Source organism: Sorex araneus, chromosome 2, assembly GCF_027595985.1.
Source record: "Sorex araneus isolate mSorAra2 chromosome 2, mSorAra2.pri, whole genome shotgun sequence".
NCBI classification, from domain to species: Eukaryota; Metazoa; Chordata; class Mammalia; order Eulipotyphla; family Soricidae; genus Sorex; species Sorex araneus.
Window position 1 is genome coordinate 334,973,023 of NC_073303.1, and position 21,936 is coordinate 334,994,958.

General features: G+C 45.4%; 1 protein-coding gene across 1 annotated transcript in view; it reads left to right on the plus strand.

The window, feature by feature from the left end:
- Positions 1–21,936, plus strand: part of LAMA3 (laminin subunit alpha 3) — a 264,171-nt gene that overhangs the window by 150,742 nt on the left and 91,493 nt on the right. Inside the window, exons 26-32 of the mRNA XM_055129258.1 lie at positions 1,617–1,714; positions 2,594–2,738; positions 4,523–4,649; positions 4,732–4,871; positions 5,901–6,016; positions 7,530–7,741; positions 8,952–9,156. Of these exons, the coding sequence (XP_054985233.1) occupies positions 1,617–1,714; positions 2,594–2,738; positions 4,523–4,649; positions 4,732–4,871; positions 5,901–6,016; positions 7,530–7,741; positions 8,952–9,156 (1,043 nt within the window). The remainder of the gene's footprint in view (positions 1–1,616; positions 1,715–2,593; positions 2,739–4,522; positions 4,650–4,731; positions 4,872–5,900; positions 6,017–7,529; positions 7,742–8,951; positions 9,157–21,936) is intronic.

Here is a 21,936-nt window from a genome sequence, read left to right on the forward strand (position 1 = left end):
GCTGTAGTTTTGTCTTTTAAGTATAAGTTTATTCTTTCTGAAACAGCCAAATGTCATTCAGGTGCGAAGCTGCTGGACAGGAAGCTTCCTGAGCACAGGGTGTTACCCGGCTTGGACTGGCCAACTCCCAGGGTCTCCATGCCTGGCGTCGTAGTAGTTATTTAGTCCAACAAATTTTTGTGGTTACTGAAGCATGTGTGAGCTAGTGATGTAGCTTTGATTGAAAATGAAGTCTATGGATAAGCTAATGACTGACTGGACCACACCCAGCAGTGCTCAGGGGCTACTCCAGGCTCTGTGGTCTTCAGGGGACCACGCAGTGCCAATGTTGGGGACTGAGTCAAGGGTGGCCACCATGAGGCAGCACCTTAACCCACTCTTCAGCCTCACGACTAGCTTTCTTTCTCTCTCTCTCTCTCTTTTTTTTTCTTTTTGGGTCACACCCAGCGATGCACAGGGGTTACTCCTGGCTCTGTACTCAGGAATTACCCCTGGCAGTGCTCAGGGGACCATATGGGATGCTGGGAATTGAACCCAGGTTGGCTGCGTGCAAGGCAAATGCCCTACCCGCTGTGCTATCTCTCCAGCCCCACGACTAGCTTTCTTAAACTAGCTCTGGAGACTGGTTCTTCACAAAATCCCAATGTGCCTACACTGTGAGGTGTCCCTTAGGAAGAGGGTGATTACTAGCTGAAACAGCCTCTGTCTCACATACCCCTCCCCTCTGCTAAAGGCTCTGAAGAGTCTGCCTTGGCCTCGGGCAGGAGACACAAACTAACAAGCAGAACGGTCACCAAAAGTCACAGACATTTATTTTAAACTTTCTCATGATTATATTTGTATACTAATTCTAAAAGAAATTTAGACAGTAATCCTGTTTAACAATAAAAAGGAATTTTTTCTTACGTTAATTGCCTTTGGCCATTTACCATTAATGTAATGGTAATGTAAATTACATTACATTAATGGTAATGTAATTTATTTTATTTTTGGGCTTGGGGCCACACCCAGCATTGGTCAAGGCTTACCCCTGGCTCTGTGCTAAGGGGCCACTCTTGGCGGTGCCCAGGGGACCATATGGGGATGCCTGGGACTGAACCTGGGTCTGTGATTTGCAAAGAAATCATCCTACCTGCTGTATTATGACTCTGCCCCCCATTGTTAGCCAGTTTTAAAACAACAATTAGGATTTCTCAGGTTGAAGTCTTTACTCAACAGCTTTTAAATTACTAACTGGAGGCAGTGTGACTTACAGTACTGTTTATTACAAGGCTTCATGCGCACACGGCTCTAACATCACACACTCCGCCAGAGCGTCTGCTTCCTTCCACCATTGTCCGGGGGCCTCTCCCGTCCACCTCCTTTGGTAAGCTCAGTTCACCAAACTGGTACTCAGGTCTTTCACTATTTGTTATCCCTGACTACGCTGTTTTGTAGCCCACATCTGAGAGAGATTATTCTGGATCTGCCCCGCTTCTTCTGGATGACTTCACTCAGCGTGATATTCTCAGGCTCCATCCACATAGTGCCAGCAGTTCTTTAAAGAGTGTATTTGACCTTACCACAGGTTTTGCTAATATGCTGAGGTACCTTTTTGCTTTATATTTGCTCAACAGCATCAGATTTGTCTCATACCCATTGAAGAATTCTCAACCGAATATTTGAGCCCGCAAGTCAAATGCATTGCCAGTTATGGACAAGTTGCTAATCAAAGGTAACCTATTTCCTTCCTTTCTCCCTTGTTTGTACGGAGTGATACTGCCATTTGGACAGATCTGCACCTTTAAAATTCACTTCAGTGGCCAAGAGGCTAAATGCTGGTGATGGATTTAGCAATAAAAACCTACCTAAATAATTTATCTCAGCCACCTTCACAGAACTGCCACAGTACTATCTGGCCGGAAGTGGTTAAGCCTCACCTTCCAAAGCAATTATTCTGAATTCTATTCTGAACCCTTGCAAAGACTTTGTTCTATTCCTTTAATCTCTGTGTCTGAAAGTCTTCATAAAAAATAAGATGAAAGTAATGAACTACATCACAACTACTTTAGAAGAATTAATCAGTGCTTGTTGAGATTTTGTTAGGTTTATTTTGACATTGATTGAAAAACAAATTATAGGCACTGTCCCAAAATATGTTGCATATATTTAGGACTACAAACCCAACCCAGGCAGTAAAATCTAGTTGTTTCTTGAAGAAATGGTGCATATTTTTCTTTTCTTTTTATGTAGAGTTATGTGAACATTTATGCTTTAAGTGAATCATGTTTCATTTCCCTGATTTAACTAAACAATACATTTTATTTCAGTGATGGGAAGTTGCAATCAGTTTTGATCTAACTTCACTTTCCCTCAAAATTAAGATTGTTTTCAGCTGGAGCTCTCCATTTGGAGCAGGGGCTGATACATACCTGACCAGAGATTGCCAAGTCTAAAGACTCCACCACCGTCCTGTGGCTCCCTTGAACCCTTTTTGGAGACTCACACAGCCTCATGCTCAACATCTATTTCCTCCCCAGTGGATAGTTCTTCTACTTTGTGATTATATTAAAATGTCCTTTCTTGGTCTTCCTTTCTTCTTTTTTCCCCCCAGTGCTGCTTGTGTCTCGCTGGCCCCTGAAACTCCTCCAACAGCCTTAATTTTTCACGTCCCGAGTGGTGAGTCTTCACTGCCCCTGCCTCAGGATCCTACACCTGCTGCCGATGTTGTTACTGGAGTGACCTTGCAGGCCCCTCAGGTAGGACATCTGAGTTGACATCCAGGGACCATGTTGTTCTAGATGGGAGGTTCTCAAAATATGCATCTCGCCCACACTGGAAGCATCATCTGGAACTATCTAGAAATGCAAATTCACAAAATAAATGGAAATTTCTGGAAGTGAGGTTCAAGGATTTTTTTTTTACCTCAACCTGCCTTAAGATTCATGCCCTTGGACTATAAGTACCTCTTTTTTCAGCTCTGGAGAATCCAATCATGAGGTGTCTAGATAATTCTTATTGATTACCACCCTCTCTGATCCTCTCTCTTTACCTCCTGTATTTTTCTTCACTCAGTTGTTGGGCAACCTACAAGGCCTACTTTATGATGACTCACATTTTTATAGGTTACCAAGGAATAATTCTCTCTCATGTTAAGAGTAAACACTGTTGCAGTGGTTGCTGTTGGTGGTTTAAAAACAATTTTTGGGGGATCCCCAGTTGTACCAGTCCAAGAGCAGGAGAAAATGTTCAATAAATGTTTATTGATTAATCATCTTTAGATTAAAAAGATAAAATCTGATGTGGGAATGCAGTTACATTCTAAATAAAATTGTAGGACCTGTACAACTAGCTCTGATGACAGGATATCCTTGTAATCTTAGGTATATGGTGGCAGTTCCCATTTGTTGAGTTAGGAAATTTACAGGTACCAGGGATGTAACTCAGTCGAAGAGCACTTGCCTTGCATGCCTTAGGCCTTGGGTTCAATCTTCAACATTGAAAAAAAAAGTTAGTAAAAAAGAAAAGAATAGAAAAGAAAATTAATAATGTCTCAAGAGGACTATTTGATGAAACTTCATAAAGAAAAGCTCGCCTGAGAATCACAGGTCGAAATGAATTAAAATTCAGACAATAGAGTTTTACCCTGGTTTTGCTATCGAATTAGTGTATGACCTTTAATAAATTACTTCTCCTCCTGAGTCACACTTCTCATTTGGAAGCTGATGACAATCTCTTATTGTAGCCGCTAGGACGTTTGAAAAGAAACTCTTCTGAAGAGAGTAGGACTGACTGGGCTTAAGCAGAAGGCACGTCTTTCTTCTGGTTTTCATTGTAGTGTGGGGTTCACTGTAGCAGGGCTAGCATTTACATAGTCTGAACGTCCTGCATATGGAAGGGGTGAGCTCCTAGCTTTCTTACTGGCTCACTCAGGTGCAGGGCAAAGGGAGGTGGTGGAATTCGAAAAGTGTCGGTGGTTGAACACCACAAATGGAGTTGAACTCTTCTGTGACCATGACAAGTCATGCTTAAATTTGTGCACACTCTTGGACAGCCTGTTTCTGATCATATTATGCATGTGTGTTTACTTGAAGTGCAGTTGCTATGTTGACTTTTAAACACGGCCGAAGCAGTTGTACTGAATCACACTGCCTCCAGACTTGTGGTTGGGCCATAGGCTGTTCATTACAGGGCCATTTGTCTTCTTTTCAGTGTTTCTGAGGACAAACAAAGCATCTAACAGCACCTAAGTGAAAGTTGTGTGTGAACATGGCTTACTTCACTTGGATAAATGCTTGGAATGTTTTGATGGATGGGGAGAAGAGCTGGGGGGTGCACCCCTCTCTGGTGGTGTCAGGGTCAGCTGCTAGTGGCGTTTGGGAGAACATGCAGTGCTAGGGATCGAGCTGGAGCTGGCTTCATGCAAGGCAAGTGCCTTCATCTTGGGCCATCGTGATTTTTAACCTCCAAACACCCCATTATTCTAATTCTTTATAATACTTGAGCTAGAGGGATTTGCCTTCTTTCTCTTTTTCACTCCTAGAACCAAATGACCATAAAAGAACTTGTACCTCACCCAGGCCGATATGTCTTTGTCATCCATTTTTGCCAACCTGAACACCCCACGTTTGCTGCCCAAGTGTTTGTGGATGGAGGGCACCTACGGCCAGGTATGCCCCGGGCACAGCTGTGTGGCTGCCTGCTGCTTATTCTTGCTGAGATGTAACGGCAATTCCTCTCTCTACCACCCAGGGATCTTTCGTGCCTCTTTTTGTCCTCATGTACTGGGCTGCCGGGACCAAGTGATCGCAGAAAATCAAATTGAATTTGATGTCTCAGAACCTGAGGTGGCTGTGACAGTGAAGATTCCAGAAGGAAAATCCTTAGTGTTGGTGCGTCTGCTTGTGCTGTAGCTCCTTGTCCATATGGCTGCCCTGGCGGGCTCTTCTCCATGCCTGGATCGTGGCCTGGGCTCTGGCCCTACTGTAGTGACCCTGGTCATTCTTGAGCTTTGCATCGAACCACCACTCGGAGTATCACTAGGAGTAGCCTCCAGAGTTCCTGAGCACCATTTGGGAGCCCCCCCCCGCCCACACACACAAACTAGCAAAAGGAGAAAGAATAACTTTTCTGGAGATTCTCTGGTCACTGTTTCATACCCCCATTGAACTCTTCTCTCTTAGAAGAATTTAACATCTAGATTCCAGAAAGTCTCTTTCAGGAAGGGTGGGGGCTTTCCGAGCTACTTTGGGTACTGTTTTTTTTTTTTAAGTTTTTGGGTCATACCTGGCAATCACAGGGGTTACTCCTGGCTCTGCACACAGGAATTACTCCTGGCAGTGCTCAGGGGACCATATGAGATGCTGAGAATTGAACCCAGGTCAGCCACGTGCAAGGCAAATGCCCTACCTGCTGTCCCCTAACCATCTGGTGATATTCTTCAGTGACTTCTCATTCCCCATGCCCCATATGTTGGCATTCCCTGGGGAAGGACACTGAGCGTGGTGCTCTCTCGTTTCCCTCTGGATCATGTCATCTGCACTTGGGTGTTTCTGCCCATCTGCATCCATTCTTGTCCCCTTCTTAGAAACATGAGTTACACCTTTTTTTTTTCTTTTTGGGTCACACTTGGCAATGCACAGGGGTTACTCCTGGCTCTGCACTCAGAAATTGCTCCTGGTGGTGCTCAGAGGACCATATGGGATGCTGGGAATCGAACCCGGGTTGGCCATGTGCAAGGCAAACACCCTACCACTGTGCTATCACTCCAGCCCCACACTAGTTTAAAGTTGTTATTTTTTTCTGCATAAATCCTCTTGCATTTGACCTTGGGCTTAAAGATAAGGAACATGGATCTCAGGGATGAGAAGTGTAGTGTGTCCTGTTAGAAATCCTAAGTCAAACCGATGGGATGCTTTTAGGTCCGTATCCTAGTGGTGCCTGCGGAAAAATATGACTACCAAATCCTTCACAAGAAATTCCTGGACAAGTCATCCGAGTTTATCACCAACTGTGGAAGAAACAGTTTTTATATTGAGTAAGTATTATTTTGTATATGGGACACCAGGTGCAGAGAGATCCCCCACGTTTCCTACCCAGAGTAAGACTGGGAGAGGGAACTACTCGGAGGGCCTCTTCTTCCTGGGCACCCCAAGGAGCAGCAAGGAATCACAGGGCGGGGCTGAGCAAGATGACCCTCTTCTGCCACTCCCAGGCTGCTCAGGGCACGTGCTTCCTCTTCCTTTCTGCTGCTTCCTGCTGCTCCATTGAAATTCCCGAAAAATGCCCCACAAATTCCACCTACTGGAAAGGACCTGCACCTCCTGCTCACTCTCTTCTCCCATCTGAGGGAGCAGAGGTGTCACCAGACACCAAACACCCCCAGCCTTTGCTCCTCGGGCCCTGCCTGCCCCCCCGCCCCCCCCAGCCTAGGATGGCCCTATATTTCCTGCAGCCCGCCCCTCCCCCACTGTAGGTGTCTTGAGAAGCCAGGGAGTCCAGGGGCCTGTGTGAAGAGAAAATGCCAGAAGGAAAGACTGAGAATTCCAGCAACTAAGCGTCCAAGTGGCCATGCCAGCCCTCTACAGCCTGGGGGATGTCACTTATTCCAAAAGCTTATTTTCCTTATCCATGAAATAGATATTTGGTTCAATGGTTATGGGATTCTGAGTGTGTGTGTGGTTATAGGTAGGCAAAGCTTCTAGAACACAACATTAAGTAAGTCTGAATAGTTTGCCTCCTCATTGTAACTGTTACTGGTATACTAACATTCATTTAATGTACTTTTTTTTTTAGCTTGTAATTTATTTTTATTTTGTGAGCTTCTGCCATTTCTCTTTTCTTTTTCTTTTTTTTTTGACTTTATTTATTTATTTATTTATTTATTTATTTAGGAGGTCTGCCCCACAGCTTGAAAATTGGCCTCACATGCTTGGACAAAAGGCAGCAGAGATAGAGAAGGGAACACTTAGTAGAGAATTTTGGGAGGACCCACTCAGGTTGAAAGCTGCATACCAAAAGTAGACTATAGACTGAAAACGATGGCCACTCAATACCTTTGTTGCAAACTACAACACCCAACAGGAGAGAGAACAAAAGGGAATGCCCTGCTGCAGAGGCAGGGTGGGGTGGTGGGGGTGGGGGTGGGGGTGGTGGGAGGGATACTGGAAACATTGGTGGGGGAGAATGGGCACTGGTGGAGGGATGTAAACCAAATGCAAACATGAAAGTTCATAAGTTTGTAATGTACTTTCTTTTTAAATAACCAATGCATTGAGATGTAAGACCCCATGTTGTACAAATCATCTTATTAGTAAATTTTCACTTTTTCGTTCTAGCCACAAAAGTCCTTGCTGGTTCTGGGATGTGTCCAGGGTGCATGGGTGGGTGGACAGGCTGTGAGGCACAGATGGGATGTCGGGGCTGACTGGTAGTCAGAACCTCCACCCCTCCCCCATCACTGCCTGGTGGAACAAAAGGAAAGGGAAAGCTTGGGGTCCTCTCTGGACAGTCCAGCTAGGGGACAGCGGGCCTCATTTCTGTCTCCACAGCCCTCAGACAGCCTCCCAGTTTTGCAAGAATTCTGCCACGTCCTTGGTGGCCCTTTACCACAACGGTGCACTGCCTTGTGGGTGTCACCCGGCTGGGACCATTGGTCATCACTGCAGCCCGGAGGGCGGACAGTGCCCGTGCAGGCCCGGCGTCACGGGGCGGCAGTGCAGCCGCTGTCAGACAGGCTACTTCGGATTCCCACACTGCAAACGTGAGTGCACCTTCCGGCCGCGAGGCAGGGCTCAGGCCCTCCCGGGCAGGTTTTCTCAAATGTCTCAGTGCTCGAGCCCCTGTGCTAGGGGCTCCCGTGAAGACATGGGCTGTAGGTTCAGGACACTGGGCTGGCCGGGAGTCCGCAGTTCTGACCCGCATCCAGCTGGTGGCCGTGCTGCTGGTCCAGAAGCCACACTCCGATTTGTGAGGCTCTAGGGGGAAACGGTGCATTGGCACGTTCATCGCGACCCAGACTCTCTGAGAAGCAGGCGCGTGAGCATGTCAGTAAGCATCAGAATGCTGGCGAGCTAAGTCCCCTCCGTTTTTGCACCCTCAGTGGAGAGGGGAGGCAACCGTGGACACGTGAGTGTACCGCTTGCTGCACAGGACCTCCTCGGAGCTCCAGGAACCACCCGGTGCCCTGAGACCCAGGGGCATCTCCGGGCACATGGCAGCATGAGGGTGTGGAGCAAACATCTCTCACGTGGAAGAGGGCTCTAGGGAGCAGATGTGGGGAACATCTGGCCATGGGTTGTATAATGCTTACAAAATCACGTGGTGTAGCTGTAATACATAGCAGGACAAATACAGATGCTTCTCGCAGATGCCTGAAGGCCGCCTGCCTGTACTGTAGGGCCCACAAAGGATGCTACAAATACCCAAATGGTCCCAGGCAGAATAAAGGCTCCCCAAGCCCAGTAATGGTAGACACAGCTGCTGTCTGCCCTGACCCTCGGCTCAGTGAAGTGGGGGGCTGAGCGGGGATGGGACCACCTTGGAAGCCTACAAGCAGCTGTATGGTGGGTGCCATTGTAGACAGCCTCAGCCCGCTAGTTAAAGCAGCGTGGTCTCTCCCTCAAATTTCTCTAAGCTTTAATTCTGTAAACATCAGCAGAAGCCGGCAGAGTGCATGCCCAGAGCTAGCAGCTGGACAGAGAGACAGAGAAAGCAGATACCTAGTCCCCACTGAGCATGTCACTGAACTTGGACCCCTGGGCCCCCGTTCGTCACTCAGGACTCACACACATCAGCTGTGAACCTTTGTTAAGATGGTTTTGTCTCTGGAAATGGCCCTTCCTAGGCAAGCCTAGGCCCCAGGAATGCCATGGTGCATGGAAAGCAAGACAGTCCCCCTGGGAGCTTCTGGAAATTCTGCTAGAGGTCGGGCAGCCTCTGATCTTGCCCTTGGTTCTCTCTCTTGTGGCCAGCATGCAGCTGTGGTGGGCGCCTCTGTGAGGAGACCACCGGGAAGTGCCTGTGCCCACCCCGCACACTCAGGCCCCAGTGTGAGGTGTGTGAGCCCAACTCTTTCAGCTTCCATCCCCTGACCGGCTGTGAAAGGTGCAACTGTTCCCGGATGGGCACCCTTGGGACCGACAGCCCAGAGTGTGACAGCCATCACGGGCAGTGCAGGTAAGCTTGGGGACACTCCGCTGACCTGTGCTGGGAGGGAAGGTGCTCCCTGCCCACGTCTCGCTCACATACTTCCCGGTGTTCCCCTTAGGAGGAGCTTCCGGCCCAGAATGGGGGCAGGTGTGGGGTGATTGTCTCTCCCATTGTCGGTGTGCAGCAGAGCCTGTGTGAGCAGACGGCTGTCCCGAGGCCACAGCTCAGTCAGTGTCAGCGGGTGGTTTTGTAGGGACAGTGTGTGACACAGACTGAAGTTGAACTCGGTGGCTGAGCAGAAAAGGGTCTGGGACCCCCTCAGGGGGGCTCCATTGTTAGGGGCTCCCCTCATTGTTAGGGGCTCCATGCCTGGGACCGAGAAGCCAGAAACACAATAGGGAGCCTGCCGGGGGTGGAGCTTCTGGTAGGCAAAGCATCTGGAACACAACATTAAATACATCTGGGTAGCAGTTCCCAAGGGGACTGTCTTACTTTCCAACCACTAGGTGCTGAATTCATATAAGGGACCTTTGGTCTAACTTATTTGCACCAAGCTACTGAGCAAGGAGAGGGTGTCAGACCAGCATGGGCAGATGCTTCCTGGTTAGGATGTTGGATTTACTGGGCCTGATGATTTAGGTAATATGGTCATAGTCTGTTAAAATCTATAATATTGATGTACAAATTTATTGCACCCCTCCACCGTCACAGTGCCCACGATCCTTTGTTCCTATGTCACCTTTGTTCCAATTTTTATTCCCCCTACCCTTACTTATTAATAAATCTGTAAGTTGGGGCTGGCAAGATAGTATGGCTGGTAGGGTGCTTGCCTTGCATGTGGCTGACATGGCTTTGGTCCCCAGCACCCCATTTGTTTCCCTAGGCCTTCCAAGAGTGATTCCTGAGCACAGAGCCAGAATAAGCCCTGTGCACATTTGGGTGTGGCCCGAAAACTGCACAAAAGAGACCCCTCCCCCAAAAAAACCCAAATTCTGTAACTCAAGGTGAATTGTTCAATACTGTCTACGCCCTTGTTTCATCTTTACTCCACAGTTGAGTCACTGGGTGCTTTTGTGGTACTGGGGATCAAACCCAGGCCTTCACACATATAGGCAAGTGCTTTATTATTGAACTAATTCTCTGACCCTTCCAGGATAGGAACATCAATTTATATTGTCTTACAGTTCTAAAGAGTGTAAGTTCAAAACAGAGGTGTTGACAGTGTGACACTCACTCTGAAAGCTCTTGGGGAGATTCCTCTCTGCGTCTTTCTGTGATGCTGGCAGTCCATGGCCTATTGGCTGCATTCCTCTAGTTCCTGTGCTACTATGGTGTGGCTTCTCCCTGCGTGTCTCTGTCTTCACACAGAACTCTCCTTTATGTGTGTTTCTGTGTCTCTTCTGTCCTTCCACAGACACCAGCCACGGGATTTGGGTCCACCTCACCCCAAATGACTTTGCCTTAATTTGGTTTTATCTGCTAACACCCCATTTCCAAATAAGATGACATTCTTAGATATAGAGGGTTGGATCGTGAGCATATCTTTTGGGGGCACAAACTCTCACTCTGTAGCAGCAGTGTTTGCTTTTCCGAAGTGAGGGCCCTCAACCTCACCTTTGATTGTTGCCTGATGCCTGACAACGCCTTTGTACTCCCGGAATCTTGGAAGGAAGCTGAGTGAGAGCTTGAGTCATGAAACATTCCAAAGCCCTAAAACCACAGGCATGAGTCCCCCCTGAATCACCTCAGAGCTTCATGCCTCTCAAACAGGAAATCTGGATGGAAAGTGACATGCACAGAGAATTTTATTGTGATACCAGACTTTTCACTGCAGCAATTGAGCATCTCTTTTTGGTTGGGTTCTCTGCACAGAGAATTGCATAGACTAAGCTCCAAGGGTTGGGGCTGGAGGAGATGGAGAAGTGGATTGTTGTTATGGGGTTTTGTGTCATCTTTCTGTGGGGTTTGTTGTTCTTGTGGGGTTCTTCCTTGACTTACAATAGCCCCTTAATTTCTTCTTTTAAGTTTGGTTTTGAGTCTATGAAGTTCCTGAGATGTTGTTTATCTGTGAAATAATGTAATAAAATAATGAAATAATGTATGGTTCCTTCGAGTTTGAGTGAGAGTTTAGCTGGGTAGAGTATTCTTGGTGAGGCGTTCATTTCGTTGAGTTTTTTCACTATGTCCCACCATTGTCTTCGGGCTTGGAGGGTTTCCTCTCATAGGTCTGCTGTAAATCTAAGGGGTGCTCCTTTGTATGTGATTTCCTTCTTTGACCTTGCTGCTTGCAGTATTGTGTCTTTATCTACAGTCATTCTGACTATGATATGCCTTGGAGTCTTTTTATTTGGGCTTCTTTTTGCTGGTACTCTCAGGACTCCTTGGATCTGGAAGCCTGCCTTCTTCAGCTCTGGGAATTTCTCAGTAATGGTGTCTTTAACTGTGTTTTTTTTCATTGGGGTTACTTCCCTGTGCTTCTGGTACTCCAATGATTCTTATGTTGTTCCTCTTGAGGTCATCCCCTAGGACTCTGATTCACTCTAGAGCCATTTTAAGGTCCTTTGCCATTATTTGTTGTTGCCTGTAAGCTTTTTGCAGCTCATCCTCAAGCTCACTGATTCTGTCTCCAGCTATAGTCATTCTGCTGTTGAGGGCACCTACTGAGATTTTAATTCATTTACTGAATTCATTATTTGTGTGACTTCTGTTCGTAGCTTTGTGACATCTGTTCGTAGCTTTGAAATTTGGGCTCTCATTTCTTCCTGCATTTTCTTAGTTGACCGTTCCAAAGCTTCATTCATATCCTCCCTTAATTTATTGGATGTCTGTTCTATGGTTACTTTGACTACATCGACCCTCTTCAAGATTTCCTCTCTGAATTCTTTTTCTGAGAGGTCCTGTATGTGGGTAACCCCTGTGAAAATTTCTGGAATCTTTTCTTCATCCTCTCTTTGTGGAGGAGATTTTCTCTGTTTCTCCATATTGTTATGGAAGTATAGAGTTGGAACCTTCTAGTTGTCTATCCCTATTCCCTCTTTCTGCAGGTGGGATTTAGTTTGTGTTAAGTTGATGATGGTAGCCTTGTTCCAATTCTAGAATACTTCCTTACTCTCAGGTGCACCTCCTGGTTTATGTGGGACCTCTAGTGATGACTTAAGGCTATGCTCTCTTTACAAGGAGTTTGTGCAACTTTTATTGTTCACTGACAGCTTTTGTGAAGTTTGAGTCAGCTAAAGGACTATTTGGTATAGAGTGATTGAGATGGTCAGGGTGTTTTTCGAAGAAATAGGTTATACAGAGTATAATGTAAGAAAAGTTATAACTGCAGCCTCTCTGGCAGGCGGCCACGCCCCTTTTGAGACCACACCCGAGATACAGGCCAGTAATCTCTTGGGGGCACAGGGCCGGGTAGGCAGGGTTATGGTCATCTGTGTGAGTACCTGACTGACAGTTCAGGCATTAGGGAGGAGCGGAGAGGCGTGTCCACGCAGCGCAGAAGGTTGGGGGGTTCCAGGGGAGTTCCCGTCGCCCGCCCGGGAGTCATTGGGAGAGTGTCCCAGGGGTTGGTAGGTGGGAGATGAAGAAGTGGAAAGAAGCAAGGACCTGATTGTGTCCCACGTGGCTCAGGCGACTTCATAGAAACGACAAAGAAGTTATGTGGTGATCCAATGATGTCATTATTGCTCTCAGTTGGCTTCTTGAGAAAATAGCTTCCTCTTTGTTTCAACCCTGGTCCCCAGAGTAGCACTGTAGCACTGTCATCCCGATGTTCATCAATTTGCTCAATGGGCTCCAGTAACATCTCCATTGTGAGGTTTGTTACTGTTTTTGGCATATCGAATTTGCCAGGGGTAGCTTGCCAGGCTCTGCCATGTGGGCAGGATACTCTCAGCAGCTTGCCGGGCTCTCCAAGAGGGACAGGGGAATTGAAGCCGGGTCAGCCAGGTGCAAGGCAAACACCTTACCAGCTGTGCTATCGCTCCAGTCCGGTCCCCAGAGTAACTGGACAAATGCCAGAACGTCGTAGATTGGCCCATCATGTGCTCATGTACATGATGGTTGATTTCAGCTGCTTGATTTCAGCTGTGTTGCCTGTTAACCTTCCAGCAGCTTCTCTCCTCTTCGCCATAGCTCCAGCCACTTCTTTGCTTTTCTTCTGTCCTTTCATTTTCTTCTGTCCTGTGCTTTCCTCCTGTGCTTTCATCTCATTGCTTTCTATCTCTGATTTGAGGAGTTTGAGGATATCAAGTACCTCTCAATTATTTTCTATTATTTTTCTATGACTTCTCACTTCTTCTTTTGTTCTCCATTGGTTCCAGACCCCTCCCTTCCTTGAAAACCACCTTTTTAAAAATTAGAACGAAACTGATTGTCATTTGACACCAGATCCCAGAGTACCTGTAAATAAAATGTGTGGATTTTCATGGACAAATCCAGAGGGAGGGATAAGGGCAACAGAATGTTTCTCTCCGCGAAGCTGGGAGGGAATCATTGACCAGGTCTGCCATGCAGGGCTAGAGAAGAGACCGTCATCAGAGAGTTAGGAGGACAGTAGAAGGTCATCAGCCAAGCCAGTCTGCTGCTACCAGAACACCTCAGTGGCTTCTCAGTAGAAAACATTTTAAAAGAAAAATTCTTTACAGCTCCCTACAACATAACAAAGGGAGCCATGGGGTTAAGACTGGAGTTAGAAAAGAAAATATAAAGTATTATAGAAAGAGAAGTATATTTGATTTAAAATCATTGATTTTAAAGGCTAGGGAAGACAGGGGACAGGAGGATTGGTCAGTAGCTGGAAATTACCGCAAGTGTGTTGGGGGTGTTGGGTAGTTCAGATAGAGGGGGGTCCAATATGACAACAGTAGTTGGAATTGATCACTCTGAACAAGAACTGAGTGTTTAAAGTAGGTAAAGAAATACACATGATAACCTTTCAGCATCTGTATTGCAAACCATAATACCTAAAATGAGGAGAGAGAAAGTATGTATGTGTGTTTGTGAGGAGGGGAGAGGAGAGGAGAAGAGAGGAGGGGAGGGGAAGGGAGGGGAATGAAGGGGATTGGAGGGGAGGGGAGTGAGGGTGGTGGTTTGGGAGGTGAGAGGGAAACTGGGGACATTGGCGCTGGGAAATTACATTGAGGGAGAGATGGATGTTGGAGCATTGTATGACTGAAACCCAGTCATGAATAGTTTTGCAATGCTATTTATTTGCAAACAATCAATCAATAACTGGTTATAGGGGTTGAAACTTAGAGCCTGAACCAAGGTCAATTCCCGGCACCACACAATCTTCTGAGCATCACTGGGTATGGTCCCAACACCTACACTGCAGTGGCTTGGGTCTTCCCAGCACCACAGAACCCGAGCAGCACTGGCTCCTCAGACCCTTGCATAGAAATGATGGCACAGCTGGCAGAAATCGCTGGTGGAACCCCTGGGCCTCCTGAGCACCACTTGGGAACTCTCCCCCCAATAATATATTCGAAAAACAAGGGATATAAAAAATCATTTGTTATCCTCATGTGGAATCCGTGTGCACAGTCCTTCAGCGGAAGCCAAGTTTGACAACTAAGCATGGGCAACTAAGTAGAGGGGGAACCTTTCATTCAGGGATAGTGCAGCATGAATCTGGAGCAAATGAATTTGAGTTCCTTGTAAACAGCAGAATAAGCAGTTCATAACCATAATAAATAGTCATGATTCATCTCTTTTGGGGAGGAAATGCAAAAGAGCAGGAAAGGAAACTAAAGGGGTTCCCTTAGGAGACTGGCAGAGTTTGGGGTTCAGGATGCTCTTCTGGTCCAAGTCATGGCTGCAGAGAGATTCTTTTTTTTAAATTTTTTTTTTTATTGAATCACCGTGTGGAAAGTTACAAAGCTTTCAGGCTTAAGTCTCAGTTATACAATGCTCGAACACCCATCCCTTCACCAGTGCACATATTCCACCACCAAGAATCACAGTATACACCCCCCACCCCACCCCACCCCCACCTGTGTAGCTGATAAATTTCACTTTACTTTCTCTTTACTTTGATTATATTCAATATTTCAACAAAAAACTCACTGTTATTGTTTGGAGTTGCCCCCCCCCCCCCAAAGTCAGACTGCAGGGAGATTCTGAAGTATGGGAGACCAACAGAGCCCCGGAGTGTGATTGCAAATAAGACCACAATGAGCCACAGAATAAAGGCAAGGAAGTACAACGTCTTCCATCCTCCAACCCTCCCATAACAACTGCTGCAGATTTTTTTCGAAAACAGGATGTCCAAGTGAGGAGTTGGGACCGGAGGACTGGGAGCCAATGCAGAGGGAAGAGGGAAGAGTGAGTGAGTGAGGGGCCCCCAGAGAAGGTAGGCGCCTCTGGGGGACTTGTGATGAGTCACAAGAGGCAGTGGCACCAAGGGGAGAGAAAGGCAGTTTCAGGCTGGAAGAGAAGTAGAATTTACTGTCTGAGAACTCATTTGATAATTTTATTTTGTTTTTTGGATCATACCCAGTGGTTCTCAGAGTTTACTCTTGACTCTGTGCTCAGGGGTCACTCCTGGTGGGGCTCTAGGGACTATGCAGTGCCAGAGATTGTGTGCAAGGCAAGCACCTTACCTGCTACACAATCTCTCTAGCCCAAGATGCATAGTTTTAGTTAAATAAATAAGTTTTGGTTAAATAAAAGGAAGTAATGGTTTAGCAGAACAAATTGCTGCAAACAGGACCTCACAGTTTCTCAGTGTTGTTCCATGAGGAAAAGAAATCCCAGAGTGCATTCTGTTGGAAAGATATCACCTTAGATGTCAGGTGATAATGGATGAATTTACTATAATATTTTAGGTAAAAATTGTAAGGAGTAATTCTTAACAAACCTTCATTAGTCATGACAATTAAGTAGCTTTTAGAAAAGTCCTAAGCCTGGACCAAGGCAGTTTACAGAGATTTGCTCAACCAAAGAAACCAAGAGAAGTGGAATCTTCTTGCTCTGTCTCACACTTTTACTAAGACGTTGAAATAAAATGCATCTTGACATTCCCAAAAAGATTTTATTAACCTAATGGTATGACCCACATCTCCATGATCAAAGTCTATTTGTCACAAAATGCCTCTTGGCAGAAAACGTAAGAAAACCTTTCAGTTTATTATGTGACTCTGAATCGCACAAATTGCTGTGGTAATTCCAGTTTCACTCTGAAAAGACTTTTGGTTGCTTGGAAAGATTATTTCTTTAGAAGATATTAAAGAAAAGAATGCGTTTATTCCCTCCTTTTCTAAAGGAAAAGAAGAACATGCCTAGATGAAACTGAAGTTATATAAAAAGAAAAAAATCAACAATACACAGAGCTTTGTTTTTCAGTAAAAGGAAAAAAATCTCTCAATTGTATGACAGACTCTCTTGCAATGGTACAAGTTGCCACAAATCACAAAACATAGAGATGGGAATTTTCACATTTTATTTGAATATTTATAACTTGAAATTTGTAAATCTCTTTTTAAAAGAAAGTCAAACTACAAATATTCACCTTCAAATTAGTTATATAAAGTAATTCTAGAAATCCAAACTATTCACTATTTACTTCATTGAAGTTGGTACAGAAGTTTCAGAGCTGGGGCTGGAGTGATAGCATAGCGGGTAAGGCGTTTGCCTTGCATGCGGCCGACCCAGGTTCGATTCCCAGCATCCCATATGGTCTCCCAGCACCGCCAGGAGTAATTCCTGAGAGCAGAGCCAGGAGTAACCCCTGTGCACTGCTGGGTGTGACCCAAAAAGCAAAAAAAAAAAAGAAAGAAAGAAAAAAGGAGTTTCAGAGCCAATTTGAGCTGGATTATATTGAAGCCACAAATCTGAGCTCTTGACTCACCTCCCTCTTGTAATAAATAGGGGGCTCTGGATCCAGGAAAGTTGTATTTTCTTTCTGGGCCTCTGCTTCCTAATCTATAAAGGAAGTTGGTAAAAAGCATAGCTGTGAGGCAGGGGATAGCTCAGCTGTAGAGCACCTGCCTTGCAAGTATGAGGCTGATGAGTCTGAGCACCACCCACAAGCTTGAGTATGATCCCAGCAGCTCTTCTATTTGGGATTTCCAGCATCACAACAAAAGTGCATGATCTCAGGCACATCTGTATCACCCGGAGTGTCTCGTAGTGATTAGTATGTGAGCACTTCAGTTTGTGGAAGACCTTCAATGAGCACCAAGTGTTTGGATACCACAACCTTATGTGCATGACCTACTGTCATTGCAGGAACAGTTACCAAGGAAAAGAAATGGGAAAAAAATTTTAAGGTTATCTCTACCTTTCCACCTCAGTTCTATCTGTTCATTATTTTTGAGCATCACAGAAAATACTGTAAAATTGTGTAAATGCCCAAAAGTCGAAAATTTTATTTAGGTTGACCAAAATTTCAACTTGCATAACAACACAAAACAATGATTTAATCCATATTATATGAGTGAAAACATACATTTGTATCGGCTTTGAATCAGAGAAAATGTTTTTTTTTCTTTTTGGGTCATACCCGGCAATGCTCAGGGGTTACTCTTGGATCTGCACTCAGGAATTCAGGAATTACTTCAGGTGGTGCTCAAGGGACTATAAAGGATGCTAGGAATCAAACCCAAGTTGGCCGCGTGCAGGGCAAACACCCTACCCATTGTGCTATCATTCTAGCCCCGAGAATATATCTTATTCTTAGAACAATCAGAAAGACTGGTGTATCCTCAAAAGACTTCATCCAGCAGTTCCCGATACAAAGAAGCTATGGATGGTTGCTTTTAAAATTACCACTCTCAAGCTATATTAAAATTATTTAAAGGGGATGGCAGTACACCTGGATATCCAGTGAAGCTATGTCCCTGTACAAATGTGCTCTTTTCAGAAGAGCAGTAGCAAAGGGAAAGCTTTTTTTGGATTATCTCTATTTCAGTCAACACAGATTTGCCAAATGTTTGTATTAAACAGAAAACTGAAATCGCAGAAAAGGTCATTGGCTTGGTTGGCATTCTTAGCACGGAAGCACTCCCAGCTTGTCTTAGACCATGAGCCGTAACAAGCAGAAAGAGAGGCCATTCCTTTGATGCACATCAGAGTGGTGGGAAAGGTGGATTCTGAGGATCGCGGGCACAAGCAATCAGAGAGCAGAGCAGAGAGCACTCAGAGTTCTTACCATCTCTCTTCATCGTTGGAGACATAGTATCTTTCCCTTACTGCCCTTTGCAGAGGTACCCAAACTTACTTGGCCGATTGCCCTCTGTCCAGAGACAAAATTCTTTGGCCACTCGTGGAAATCTTCCTTCTTTAAGTGAACAAGTACCAATGCACCTAAGGTTACTGCTGCTCACCTAGATCGTTCCAGCACCCCGACAGGTGGTAGCACACATTTTTTGGGTGACACTCTGAAGGATGCTTTTTCTATTTTGCTGGTGTACTCACCCATTTCTTTCTGCCCTCAGATCCAAAAGATGTCGAGTGTAAATTTGCTTAAGGTCAGGTCTTGCCGTTATGTGGGTGACCCCAGTATGTTACTTCTCTGTGTACCTCACTTCTTCATCTGTAAAATGACATGCCTGGGGGAACCTATCTCATAAGGGTTTTTAAAGGATGAACTGTCACGTGCTTTGTCTCCCTAAAATCGCCCCTTCCCATTTCTGCCAGTTTCAGAAGAGCAGTAGCAAAAAGAAAGCTTTTCTTGGGCATCTCTATTTCAGCCAACCCAGTGAGGGCTTATAGACTCATCACATCCTCTTATGATTCTCAGACTGGCGGCTCCAGTCCTGATCTTTCGTGGCCTGTTTATCCTATCTTTGTTGAAAATCTCCTACCTTGGCTTTACTTGATTGGCCTTGGATAATTCCCCTAAACTCTTCAGGCTTCTTGTCCTCTCCTCTATATAATCTGCTTTATAAGGCTTAGGTTTTCAAAGACCCCTTACAACTCAAAATTCTACAATTTGATCCTATATCAAAAACTATGACATCCCTTGCCTTTCAAATTAGTTCTTTTCTTGAATTAATAATATACATAAATATATATACATATATATAATTAATGGTGATCAGTCCTCAATGCCTGAGATCTATATACTATATGCTATCTATATCTATATACTATATAGAATCAGCCCCTTCTCCCCTACAGTAAAGTATCAACTTCTGGAAAGGTATAGAATTTCCATGTGTTTTCCCATGGTTCTCTGCCTCCTGTGGCCATATTGATTAAGACCTTTCTTGTTTGAATGATATTGATGTTATCCTAATTAATCTTATTTTTCTGGGCCCTTCCTTCCTTCCTTCCTCCCTCCCTCCCTCCCTTCCTTCTTTCCTTGTCTTTTATTTCCCCTTAATTGAAGTGAGAAATAGACTAAACATGCAATTACACTGGGTTAAAAATTTCTATTTTTCTCATATTTTCTTACAAACATGGGACTTTGGGGGGAAAAGAGGGGAATTGAACCACACTCGGCTGTGCTCAGGGTTTACTCTTGGCTCTGCACTCAAGGATCACCCCTGGCAGTGCTCAGAGAACCTTATGGGGTGCCATGGATCAAATCCAGGTGAGCAGCTTGCAAGACAAGCATGCAAGTAATATTACTCTGTCCACCTCCTGCATGTATTTATGCGGTTATCTTCTTTCTCCATTTTCCTTTAACCAGAATGAAATATTGCTTTCAGTTCTTTGCACATTGTCACCATTTTTGCTTTAGTTCTTTTTATCAGTCAAACTGTAGTTTCTATTTTTCTTTCTGCTTTTTTTTTCTACAAATTTTTTTGTTTTTGTTTTTCTTTTTCTTTTTTGGGTCACACCTGGCAATGCACAGGGGTTACTTCTGGCTCTGCGCTCAGGAATTACTCCTGGTGGTGCTTGGGGGACCATGTGGGATGCTGGGAATCGAACCCGGGTCGGCCGCATGTAAGGCATGCCCTACCTGTTTTGCTATCACTCCTGCCTCGACACAATTTTTTTTTTAGTCACCGTGAAATTTGTTACTGATGATTAGGTTTCAGGCATACAATATCAAAATGTAGTTTCTAAAATCCATTCCAGTTCGGGTACTTTGGTCCCGTGCAGAAGGCTCACACCTCACTTGCACACCTCACTCACACTTATCATTTAAGATAAAGACCGACTTCCTGTGTCTACCTGGGCTTCTCACTTCCCTCAAATTTCGAACTTGTTTTTCTCACTTTCTCTTACATCTTCTTTGCATATTTTACAGTTATCTGTTTTCTTGCTGCCTTTTCTATTATCCTTGAATTTCTGTCACCACCCCCAACAACACATATCCCTCAAGAATTGTGCATTGAAAATACAAACTCAAAAAAGGCATGCAACCTTCTACCAATCTACAGAGATTCCCTTTCATCTCACTACATACAGCAATTTTTATTTTACTTTTTTGGGGTCGCACCTGGCGATGCACAGGGGTTGTTCCTGGCTCTGAACTCAGGAATTACTCCTGGCGGTGCTCAGGGGACCATATGGGATGCTGGAAATCAAACCCAGCTCGGCCATGTTCAAGGCAAACGCCCTACCTGCTGTGCTATTGCTCTAGCCCCCGCCTACAGCAATTGTTTAAGCTCAGTTAGCCCCCCTCTACCATGATAACCAAACTTTCCTCATTTCCATCCTGTGTCCTCAAGTTGGACTTATTCCCATTTGTCTCCTCCCTCCTAGTCTCCCTGGATATGTATCTAGAAGGCACCTAATACTTGGTGAATGAACAAGTCAATGGGGCAAGTTAAGCTTTGGATTCTAGAATAAAATGGAGCTTGATGCATGTTGAAAAGGATCCTCTTTGTTTTCTCCTTTTATCTTTCTGGGAAAAAAAAAAGATCCTGAGCCTAGAGTGCACCCAAACACCCAATTTTCTTTTTTCACTGAGATGTGGTGAGCCACATATGTGCAGAGCTCACCCCTTCGGCCCATTGTCTTGGAGGTGACTTTCCCCTACTTGAGACGCTGCCATTGTGCCCCATGCAGCAGCCTCTGCCTTTTGCAATGTGGGTCTCTCCTGGTGTAGCAGGGCATCTCCCCGGATGAGGATGTCAGGCTGGCCTTGGGCAGGTGTTCATAGCGATCCAGCTTCACTCTGAAGAGGAAGTTCCTTTTCCATCCCCTTTCTGTCACAGCCCCACCCTGAACTCCTTTGGTCCTTGCTCTTTGCACAGGATGGCTGTGCCGGCTGCTCTAAGCACGACACTGCTCAGGAGCCCAGACGCCACTCCTTATGTTCTGGGTAACCCTGGTGGGTCGGACCTACCGTCATCCTCAGGGTCAGCTCATAGGCTGCTGATCTTTTCTTTTTTTAAGTTTTTATTAGAGAATCACTGTGCTGTACAGTTACAAACTTTCGAACTTTTGTGTTTGCATTTCGCTCATACATACAGTGATCATTTACCCATCCCTCCACCAGTGCCCATTCACCTCCACCAATGATCCCAGTGTCCCTCTTACCACCCCCTGTGCAGCATTGTTGCTTTTGGCATCGCTTTCATGCATTCGGTTGCTGTGTAAGTGCCGGTGGTGGAGGCTCACAGTCTTATCTCACGTTACTGACATGCTCAGCCCAGCTCTCCTTGCCACCACATTATCTCACACACGTCCTGAAATCAACGGGCAGACAAGGGATGATCGTGCTTCTGTTTCTTCTTGTCTCAACAAGCAGCTGCCCTCCCTGGAAAATTGTCTTGTTCCTCTTTTCCATTGAGGCGAAAGAAAAGAAAAAAAAATCCCAGAGACTCTCCCACTTGCTTGTCCTCACTTGCACGCTACAGATCTGGGTCATTTTCTCCAAAGACCACTCTCGGCTTTGTCTGCCGGGAGCAT